The sequence below is a fragment of the Mesitornis unicolor genome, unplaced genomic scaffold (assembly GCF_000695765.1).
Source record: "Mesitornis unicolor isolate BGI_N332 unplaced genomic scaffold, ASM69576v1 scaffold7201, whole genome shotgun sequence".
Lineage (NCBI taxonomy): Eukaryota > Metazoa > Chordata > Aves > Mesitornithiformes > Mesitornithidae > Mesitornis > Mesitornis unicolor.
This window is the reverse complement of record NW_010164395.1, coordinates 64,431-76,256: the sequence shown is the minus strand read 5'-3', so window position 1 is coordinate 76,256 and position 11,826 is coordinate 64,431. Positions and strand designations below refer to the sequence as shown.

The following is an 11,826-nucleotide window of genomic DNA, read 5'->3' as shown; positions in this document are numbered from 1 at the left end:
TACAACGGGAAGACACTGCACTGTTATAATTAAAATTGAAGCTATTTATTTGTTATTTTCTTACAGGAAACAGATTCAAGCTCTTCTAGGACAGTTTAGCCAGTCAGAGGCTTTGTTAATCTCCTCTGGAGTTGAGCCAGGGACTCTGGATGGAGTTCTCCTGGATGCTGGCTGCTCTTCTATGCAATTTGATACCCCTGAAAGAGGTTTTTCCCTGCAGAAGGATGGACCTTTGGACATGAGGATGGATAGTGACAGGTATCTGTTAGTAAAATATCTCTCCTTGAAACTCAAAAAATGTGTGCTCAGCAACCCCTGTGCATTTCATTTCCCCCCAAATTAAATAATTCTCATTATCAAACCACAACTAATTTTGCACGAGTATCCTGTCTTTCTTTTGCCACGAAGCTTTTTTCAATCTCAGTACTTAACATCCTGGTTATTGTCTCTTCCTTTGAAAAACGAGGAAAGTTCTAGTGATGAGTATTTAAACTAGTAGCATTTGTGTTAGCTATGCCATTAAAATTTTACATTTGTGGAATGTATAGTATAGGGTCACAGGGGCATCTCACTTTGAGGCCCTATTATTTCTGCAGTTTCTTAGAGTGTACTCGATCTTGCAGGCTCACAGCTACTTACTGCAGTCCCTTTACTTTTCTGCCACTCTTACTATTCGTGGAACCTTCACTTGAGCACGTTCAGTTGTTCCCTCAGGAAAGGAGTAACCTCCCTCTTTTCTGCAATAGTCATCTGACCCAGTTACTTCTCTCTAAAAGGAACTTAATATAAAATAAATAAATAAAATCCCATTCATGATATCTGCCAGTTGAAATCAGATACCCACATTGCTTCTAACACACTGGTATAATGTTGTCTTCCATGCCTTTAGATTTATTGTAAGCTTTCCTTAGCAATATTATAAGCTTCCTTTCACATTGTGTAGGAGGCACATCAGGCTTACTTAATTGCCAAATTAACAGTTACCAAATAAATCACCTCTATTAAAATTAGTAGAATTGATGTTTAGTACATTCAAGAGCATGAAAATCAATGGTGGAATGATAATTTCTACTTATGTAGCAGTTTTCATCTTCAAACAACCTACTATATTTACGTAGCACTGTGCTTTTAACATGAACAAAGAAAATCTCTGTTTTATAGGTGGTGGCAGCAATTGCATAATGCAATTTTTGGTTTGTGTTTTGATAAACCTGTAGTCTTAAGAAATGTCATTTAATCTTTCATTGCTCACATAGAGACAATGGGAAGCTTCTGTTTCTAAGGTATTATCTTTACACACAGCAAATTTCCTGATATTTGCTTTTTCTGGTTTTGTGTAAAAAGCTCATGTGATCCTCCTGGGATTCAGCCCTCAGATTTCAAGAATCTGAACTCCAGGCTTGTATTTGCATCATGAGAGTACATGCATGGAGCAGGAGCATAAGAACAAAGGATACCTGTGGCATAACAAAAGCTTTACACTACGGTTGTTGCTATGATACTACTTGCCTCTGATTTCTAAGTTTTGTTGTCTTTTATAAGATACTGCAGGAGAGTATTAAATGCCTGAAAAATATTCTGCACATTCATGTCTTTGTAGAAAAGAATTTATTAAGTAGATTGTATATTTTCTGTGATTAGTAAACACATATATGATGTTCATAAAATACCGTGAACACTTTCAATACCTAAGTGACAGAGATTTTTAAAAAAGAAATGTATGGCTTATATTGTGTATATTGTAATACTTCCTGTCATTTGTAATATTAGGTCATTTCTGTTGCCTCAAAGTAGTATTTAGATATAAATTCTTATGCCTTTTGGTGAAAAGTAAAGTTAAATTATTTTCATGAGCAATTGTTTTCATAGCAGGAGATGTGAAAGAAAAGATCCCTGAAATCAGTTCTTGAAAACAACATATAACACAAGGTGACTAAAATGAACCCATAAAGGGCCAGTTTATATTCTAACGCTGGCTGAATAAAAAGTCACACAGCATTTCCATTTTAACGCAATATTGAAATGTATTTATTCTTGCAAACTCATTAAGCATAGTTTATGATAATACTTGGAAGTTTCAGCTGTTCTAATTGGTGTTAAGGAACAAACTCAATTTAAAGTAGCAAGAAAAAGGGATTTAAAGGTGCAAGCTGTATCTGTTTTCATAGGGTTGCTGTCTCTTACTTGAAAATCTCAGAGGCACTTGTATGCAGTGTGTGTGTTTGACTTTATGTCTCAATGCTATGAAGCTTCACCTCTTGTCAATGAAAACTGACGTCAGTGAACTAATTGGGTCTTCTTGTGCGTAGGTACCCTGACATGCCCACTGCTGCTGATGTTGTGAATGCTTTAGATCAACAGGCACTTGCGTCCATCCTGAGAACATATGGAGAGGAGAGGCACGCCAAGAAAATCGCTTCAGCCATCGTTCAGGCACGCAGCATATACCCCATCACCAGAACTCAGCAGCTTGCAAGCATTGTTGCAGGTACCCTCATTAATTCTTCACAGTGGCTGAGGAGAAAAAAATATTAATCCCCAAAGTCCCAGAGGGATCTATTTGTACTTGAAATCAGGCAGGATCTAATCCTGCCTATTCTGCTCTGATGTCAGCACGTTCTTTTTTTTTAAGCTCCCACTTTTTGTATTGTAGTTTGAGGATTCGTTTAATAATAGATTTTACATGAAGTGATTTATCATTTTGCCAACCAAGTTGAAACACAGAATGACGGCAGCCTAGGGAATTCTTATCCCAGCTATTGATAAGCCTTCAAATACCAGATAAGTCATATACCTCTCTTCGTTTTAGATTTCTGGATTTTAATATTTTGAGGGGAAGTACCATGGCAGTTTCCAGTTATGAATGAAATCAGATCATTTCTGTCTGCTTAAAGAATCAGGAAGCAAAAAGTAAAGCAGTACATAGCTTGCTTCAGCTTGTGAATGCCAACTAGATCACCCTGAAGCAACTATTGAAACACTTCATCTTACTTGTTCTTCGGTGTAAACAACTTGAACAAAATGTAGTTAGGCAGGAGCCGCGCTCACATCGAGAACCTTCCTATTTCTATTCTCAAGTGAAAATTTTCAAGGAAAAATGTAAGACACAAATCCTGTTCACCAACATTATTAGGTAATGTTGAGATATTTAAACTTTTTTTAACCAAGAAATGAAAATTACTGCGGCTTGTCACAAATAAGTCTAAACTCCTGACTCCTTTGAATACAGACCTTTAAAATGGCTATCAAAATTTAACATTTGCTAAATCGTGTTAAATGTTGTATGAGTATCCTGAAGACTTTAAAAAATATATTGTATTATTTAAACTAGAAGTTTAAGAGACTTACTATTAATGACCAATAAACATTAAAAGGTTTGGATTTGTACAAGTCAGGACACCTGAGCAAAATGTCCAGCCAACCGAGGTCCAAAGGTAGTTGATATGATTAAAGGATCATAAGACTTCACTTGCTGTTTTAAGCCCCTGCTGTAAATAATGTGAAGAACAAACAATCTTTAAACACCAAAGAGATAAAACACTATGAGTGTTTTATAAAACTTGAAGACTTACATTTTTAATATAGTCATTGTCACCAACATCACGAACTATCTTATGCTTTTTGAAAAATGTTGATTATAACAGTGTACCATTATTGAGATTGCTGTGCTAAAGATGTAATGAGTTGTAGGCTGCAAACAAGCAACTCAATAACTTCTGAAATAATTTTGTGCACTGGCCTGAACTAAGAAAATAAAAATACTACTGCAAGAAAGACAGCAATTGAAGATCCCTTCATGTTTAATGTGTTGCATGTGAGTCATCCCTTAATGGTCACTTTCTGTGACAATGAGAAGGACTTTTTGTTCTCACTTTAAACTCTCTTCTATATTTGAAGAGCAGCCTGATACGTGAATCGGGTACGCATCGGATAGTATATACACTGAAGACAGTGAATTCAGCACATACCCAAGACAGTGAATATATATGTTTTATGTGCGCTTTTTAAAAATGATGCTAGTAGTTAAAACAATTTTAGGACTGTTACACTGATCGCTGTTTGGGTAGAACATCTTCCAATTTTAATTTGATTCCTCCCGTAAAGGAGCACAGTGATAGATCCTACTAGTTTTTGAACTAATTATACCTTAAGAAAATTTCTGGTAACTATAATATATTTTGTGTAGTTTATCATCTATCATCATTATATACGCTTACGCAAAATTGTATCCATAAAGTTATTGATGTAAGCCAGAGCTAAAGGGACAGAGACCACAGCTACAGGATCCTCTTGCTGTCATGGCACAAAAAACCTTCTGACTAATTCAGGACTTTACCAGAGTAAAATCTATGACCATTTAAATGTCAATTACTTTAAAAAATAAAATATTAATTAGAATAAAAAAGTTATTTTAGATTTTAGATTTTTGCAGATTCTATATAAGCATAGTTATCTCTCCAGAACAGGATGAATGGGGGTTTTTTGCCTAGTATAGGAGTCAGAAAACAAGCAAAGAATCTAGCCAGTGAAGCTAAGTATTTATGTCTCTTTCTCTGCTGTTGTCAGTAACTGAGAATTCACGTATAGCCCATTTTTCTTTCACATGGTATAGACTACTCTGGCTTCAGATTTTCTAGAACTCCAAAGTTTTGTGTTAAGATTGTCGTGGTTTAACCCCAGCTGGCACTAAGCAGGACACAGCTGCTTGCTCACCCCCTCCGATGAGATTGAGAGTCTGAAGGGTAAAAGTGAGAAGACTCAAGGGTTGAGATAAAGACAGTTTAGTAGGTAAAGCAAAAGCCACATTCACAAGCAAAGCAAAACAAGGTATTCATTCACTACTTCTCATCAGCAGGTAGGTGTCCAGCCATCTCCAGGAAAGCAGGACTCTTAGGGCTACAAAGATGATCAAGGGAGTGGAGCATCTCCCTTATGAGGAGCGGCTGAGGGAGCTGGGTCTCTTTAGTTTGCAGAAGAGGAGACTGAGGGGAGACCTCATTCATGTTTATAAATATTTAAAGGGTGAGTGTCACGAGGATGGAGCCAGGCTCTTCTCGGTGACAAACAATGATAGGACAAGGGGTAATGGGCACAAGCTGGAACACAGGAGGTTCCACTTAAATTTGAGAAGAAACTTCTTCTCAGTGAGGGTGACAGAGCACTGGAACAGGCTGCCCAGAGAGGTTGTGGAGTCTCCTTCTCTGGAGACATTCAAAATCCGCCTGGACGCCTTCCTGTGCAACCTCATCTGGGTGTTCCTGCTCCGGCAGGGGGATTGGACTGGATGATCTTTTGAGGTCCCTTCCAATCCCTAACGTTCTGTGATTCTGTGACTTCTGCACACAAAACAGTGACTTGAGAAGACAAATACCATCACACCAAATGTCCCCCCTTCCTTCTTCCCCCAGCTTTATATACTGAGCATGTCGTCACATGGTATGGGATATCCCTTGAGTCAGTTGAGTCAGCTGTCCCAGCTGTGTCCCCTTCCAGCTTCTTGTGCACCCGCAGCCTACTTGCTGGTGCGGTTGTGTGAGGAGCATAAAAGGCCTTGACTCTGTGTAAGCACCGTTCAGCAGTAACTAAAACATCCCTGTGTTACCAGCACTTTTTTCAGCACAAATCCAGAACATAGCCCTATACTAACTACTGTGAAGAAAAATAACTCTTATTCCAGCCAACATCAGCACAAAGATCCAGCTTATAACCAGAATTGCAGTGAATCTAGATTTAGACTAGCCTGAAACTGGAAAAATAAATTTCTATTTATAGAATGTTAGATTTCTAGTCTTTCCTACCATCCCCCCCCAAAATGTTAGAACTTGTATTACTGTTGCTAATTGATTAGGGGATAAGAGTAAAGAATGTAATTTTAAAAACCCAACAAAACAAACTAGCTCCACAACAGCTACAGAACAATCAAACACTTCTAAAGTTTATATTAGCAAGAGTTACAATTTTAAGGTATAGCTGGAAAAAAATATAAGTAAATTTGTATGTCAAGATTGCCTGTAACAGCTTGAGGCTAACTCAGGTATCTAGGTGATTTCTTGCTCTCCTTTGTTCCAATTCAAGAAAATAATTCTTTCTATTTCTTGATGTAGAGCCTGGAAGTTCTTTCACTACGTAGCTTGCCAATGAATGAGGTCATACAAAAACCCACTAAAAATGTTCTGCTTTTTTTTTTTCCTAAATGTTTTCTAAAAAACTTCTGATGTGTTTAAAGAAGGAGATTTGTCATCTATGGAGTGTGCAGTTTACATGAAAGAAAGGAGTTTTCTGTTCAGTCATGTGAACATCATCTCTTCTTGCAGCACAATCAAACTGCACTCACTGTTTATGATTTTCACATGGCCATCTGCAACGATGAATGCTCTGTAAATACTGACATTGGTAGTTCTCAACTGGAGGTCTGAGTGTAGATGTGTGGAAGCCGATTAAGAAACACTTCCTGATGGCTTTTGTTGTAGCTCATTGAGTTGTTCGGAGACAATAGGTTTAACTCTATGTGCAGGGAAACTTTAAAAATAGTGACATTTTTAGAATGTAATTTTAATATGTTTTTTCCACACAATTGATGATATATTTCTCTTTCTTTTCAGTGGATAATATACCTTGTTATCTCTTAGGTTTTGTTTAAAATTTAATTTTTCTCAGTGTTACTTAGATACATAATCTATTAACAGATCAATTTGAGATCATGTAATCATTTGGACTTAACTTGAAAGGAATTGATGATGAGATACTAAAGAAATTTGGAAAGTTTAAAAAGAACTTTAATGGATAAAGGCAGTCTCGTTCAGATTGGTTCACATTTATAGACTTTAATTATCAGTTTGGAATTTCTAATATTGGCTGGATTTCAGATGGGTGAGAATTAACACTGTACTGAGGGAGCTTAGACAAAAGGACATTAGTTGCGTCACAGAAACTTATTAAATGCAATGCTAATTCAACAGACAGATTCCTGCAAACAGGTGCAAGATCTGATTTAATTTTTAAACTCTCCCACTCTCATACACTCTGGGGACTTTAATAGTTCATATTGACAGGCACAGCACGTTGCTAATTTTATTCACAAGCTTTAAAATTTCAATACATTTCAACATGTGAATCTATTAGATTTTTAAAAGTGTAAGTAGCATCAGGGCATCCCAAAACTAAAAATGATAATTTCTCTCCCTGGGATTTCAAACCAGTCATCTAGCCAGAAGCTCGATGTTTTTATGAATGAAATTCATTTTACAAGCTTCCCGTACAGATTTTTTTAAAAAATTTTTTTGTACATTGCGCAGCCTGTTACCGTGAAAGATTTTCTTTCAGTGTCATGGTAATTGGAGGGGGTTGGGTGAGAGATTTTTTTTTACCTTATCAGAAAGCACAAATAGGTTTTTATTTAACTATACCAGAGGACTAAGAGTGGGGTAGGGAAATTTTTCACCCCTGGAACATAGATACTGCCTTTACTAAAAAGATTAGGGCCAATCTAACAAAAATCACTACCACATTACATTTATTAGTTAATCCCTGTCTCTGAAGACAGACTAGTAAGTCTTTGAATTTGGAAATGGTTTGATTTTGGTTTTAGCTTGGGGGGGGTTTGCTTAAAGCTGCAAAGTGGCTGCATTTTTTAATCAGTTTCCTGAATATTAGTATTCTGCATTGTTATATATGACCTGCAGTGCTGTTTCTGCATGATCAACTGAGGCATGTAAGGTTCTGTTATACCTACAGAATATATCTGGGAATTAATTTATTTTTCTTCAGTGTGTGGTAAATTAATTCATGGTAATAAATTAAAGTCACAGTTAATCATCGTAGAAGTTTATTGTAAGATGCCACACTCAGCAATCATGACAGCACAAATGGAAGAAGCTTCCAAAGACCTGTCAGTGTCCTAGTCACACTGGCAGCCTGAGTATCTCATCTCTTCTGTTTATCTATTCAATATTGCAATTGCAAAATAGCAATATTCATGATCAGACTACAAAACATCTGTCCAAATGTCAGCATGCTGTGTCTAGGTTTTAGATTTTTACAAGACCAGTTTTGAAATAGATCTTTGTATCATCCTTGCTTTTTTTCAGATAAGTGAAAAATATTTTGCTGGCAAATGGAGATAAAATTTCCAGTATTTTACTAAAGTTCCAATGAGATTGACTGTGGAAATTTTAACAAAGGATCTCATTCCAGGCTTCTGGTTTTATGGTTAGGTCCCAATCAAGAAGCACAGTCAGTTTTGTACCTAAATTACATGCTGTATTCTTGTGGGTTGGCTTCATTTTATCTGTGATAGTTTTGGAAGCTGAAATAGTCTTAGAATATCAGAAATGGATAATCCCCAGAAACCGTACACTATTTTTAGAAAATACTTAGACTGCTAAAATATCATAGTTACAAATTCTGGATCCGCTTTGAGCGGTGAGCACCAGCTCTGAATAGTAACAGCCCAAAATTGAAGGTATAAAACTGTTCTTCAAGTCACATCTGTAAATTTGTCAGCAAGGGCAGGAACAATGCAGGTGGAACCAAAAGAATGCACAGAGAGTACAAGTCACATGCTATGGAAACATGCATGTACTATGGTGTTTTTGAATGCATTACATGCTGAATTTAAACCATGCTGTTTCATTTAATAACTATTCAAGAGTTCTGAGCATACTACTAGTATTTGTAGCTGTTAGTTGACCATTTAAAGAAATAGTTTCTTTTGCTTAGCACAGCATTCCTTAATGTTACATATTAAGAGACAGTTCTCTTCACACGCAAGTGGCAGTCAGTGGCTGCTTTAAGGATTCCATTTTCAAATAATCTATTTTTAGGTATGTAAAGAAGTATGGAAACAGACACTTGTCAGATAGTACAAGCTTGGTGTCAGTTGGTTTCTTGTTTGAAGAAACCTTATTTTCTGCAGTTTCGAGTTCTCATTTTAGTTCAAATTTACTTACTCAGACTGTAGGAACAGGAAACAGCCACAGCTACAACAGTCTCTTCAGTTAATTCAGGAACTGTTAGCGTTAGAGTCAGAGGAGGTAGGGAATGTAGTTGGGAAAATGGACTATGCAGAACTGCATCTTAGATACATCACATACATGATAATGACTTTATTAATAATAATTGAATTTTAAAATCCCATTATTTTCCTTTCCCTTTGCTGAACACTGATGATCACTTGTGTGTTTGTGATGCCGAACACTTACGTTTTCTGACATAAGTAAAACTCTCAAGAGTTCCACTAATAAATTATTTTATTCCAACATACTACATTATATCTCTATTATTTTCTTTTTCAATCGCCTGTGTAAATGTGAATTTAGTCAACTTATTTCTGAGGTACTATGTTCCCTTCTTCTACTCCACTATGCAGAATATCAATTACTTGATTATGAACTGCATTTACTTCAAACCCATTGCTTTATTATGTTGTAGTTTAGCACTGGCGTGGAATTAAGGCATTTTAATACATACATACCAGCTGTATTGCCTTATCTCTAATGGGCCCTCTTGTTTGGAAAAATAATTCTTTCCAGTTAGGCACTAACATTATTCATTCAGTTTCTCTTTACCAGACTGCTGTGCTCACTTGCATAGTAGATTAAAAGTTTAATCAGGTTTCACAGATCTTGTAGGACTCTTGCACTTTAGTCTCTTTGATCCACCAAATCTGGCTTCTCTAGCTTTTTTGCTCTGTACTCAGATAGTGAAGATTCAAGCCTAAAATATATTAAATAATGATATATTAAAGTTTCTATCAAAATTTCAGTCTCCACAGACACTTGTATAGCTCATAAGAATTTTGGAGAAAGGAAGAGGGAGCTTTGTGCATCTAGTAAAAATTATTTAATCTAATGCTTTTTTGTCCAACAAACTCATACTGTGACACATTCTGCTGTATAGGCATGTGAAGAAGCAACAGTATCAGCTGCATTTTCTAAATTTCTCAAGGTATTTTTTTGAACATTTGATGAAACACAGGTGTAGCAGTCAACAATTTTTATTCCTAAACAAGGATGTCTCTTTTCAACTTTTTAAGTAATTCATTGAAAGAAACTCATCACCAGGTAGTCATTGTCTTCATCTTATATCTGCGCGTGAAGAAATGCATAATTATCTAGAAGGCAACAGTTAAGATTGTGTCCATTGTATATTAATATTTTTTGCTTTAAAAGCATAAAAAAATCCGCAACAAATACTGAACTGACATTAAATTCACTGAGCTGTATAAGCTGTGTAAGCTCAGCATAGTTAATGTCAGTTCAGTATTTGTTGACTTACCTTGCCCATCTTCATTTTTTTCCTATCTTGGTTTCAGCCATTATTTTGTATTTTTAACTTAGTGAGGCATCTGGGGAATGAATTTCTATGAAAGATTCTAGGAAAAAAGCCCAATTTTCAGCCACAAGCCAGCTCAGTTTAATATGGTTTGCTTTCAGAAATGTGAATTCAAAGCATAAAATAAAGATCTGTTATAAAGAAGGAAGCTTACTACTCAAGGTTCAGTTGTAAGTATGCTTTCTTTAAAGTGATCATGCATGAGCAGTTTAGTGTCAGGTTAGCAATGTAGAAATAATATGATATTAACATATACTTTTAAAAATTTGACAGGTGCTTTTCCAGCATCAGCACTGTATGCACGAAAAGACTTGCTTCAGAGACCTATGCATGTTGCTACCAAAACTTTTCAAGGCCTGCGAATATTTGTAAATGATGAGCTCCATGAACTCTTTATAGGGTTGAAGACAGCTGAGAAGTTTCTAAAACCTGGAGGTCGTCTTGTAGCCCTCTCCTTTCATTCACTAGAAGATCGTATTATCAAACGTTTTCTTCATGGAATAGACATGACAGAAAAGTACAATCTTGGCTCAAGGCAGAAGATAAGACAGGCTCTGAAGAATTGCTCCAAAGAAGAAGATACACTAGAATTTTCCCATGGAAAATCCAACCCAAAGTGGATTTTTATACAGAAAAAAGTCCTCACACCCCAGGCCACGGATAATCAAACAAACCCAAGAGGAAGGTCGGCCAAGCTAAGAGCTGCTATTAAAGTCTAAACCAAAATATACGATTATGTAATTGTTTAATTTCCTTAGATTTTGTTTTCTAGAAGGCTAACTGGACAGATAGCATCAAACTGAAAAAATAAAATGAAGGCTGTTAGAAAACATTTCTTCCTTACCTTTGTGTTTCTTTTTAATTAGAATGTAGTATAGTGCATCAGAAGGTAAAATAAATGTAGATAAGGGAGTGTCACTAATTACACAAAAAAGACATCTTTTTTAAAAGTGCATCAAGCCCAAATTTTATAAGAGTTACAGGTTTGGTGTATTTCCTTTAGATTACATTCAAACCCTGATATTAGCACTCTGAATTCAGTAGCTGAGACAGACATTTTTATGGGGGTGGATTTCACACACCTAAGTCAGATGGCTGGTTTAGTCTAGGGTAAGTTTAAATTATGATTATATAAGTCTCTGTATCTCAATTGACTTGTTGCTTGAATGCCTATGGGACAGGAGCTTGTTCTTAAATAAATTGATATCAGTATGTAATGTTCTATCCAGGAATTTCTAAAAGGACTCTTACCTTTTTTAAAATCAATAAGTATTTACTTCTGAATGATCACTTCGTTATTTAATGTTTATGGATTCTAAATAATAAATGTACCTTGGGAAAAAAAGATACTTAAAGACTGCTGTTTGTACTCGGGCACTACATTCAAGCAGTCAGATTTGTACTTCATCATTTGAATTTCTTCCTGCGATCCTAAATTCTGTGCGTAGATCTAGTACAACTTTCAGGTGTTGATGGAATTATAATTAACCCATA

The 11,826-nt window shown here is 36.0% G+C and overlaps 1 protein-coding gene across 1 annotated transcript in view; it reads left to right on the top strand.

Annotated features, from left to right (window-relative positions):
- Positions 1-11,051, top strand: part of METTL15 (methyltransferase like 15) — an 11,514-nt gene extending 463 nt beyond the window's left edge. Inside the window, exons 2-4 of the mRNA XM_010194300.1 lie at positions 42-258; positions 2,310-2,488; positions 10,606-11,051. Of these exons, the coding sequence (XP_010192602.1) occupies positions 42-258; positions 2,310-2,488; positions 10,606-11,051 (842 nt within the window). The remainder of the gene's footprint in view (positions 1-41; positions 259-2,309; positions 2,489-10,605) is intronic.
- Positions 11,052-11,826: the final 775 nt, after the last annotated feature.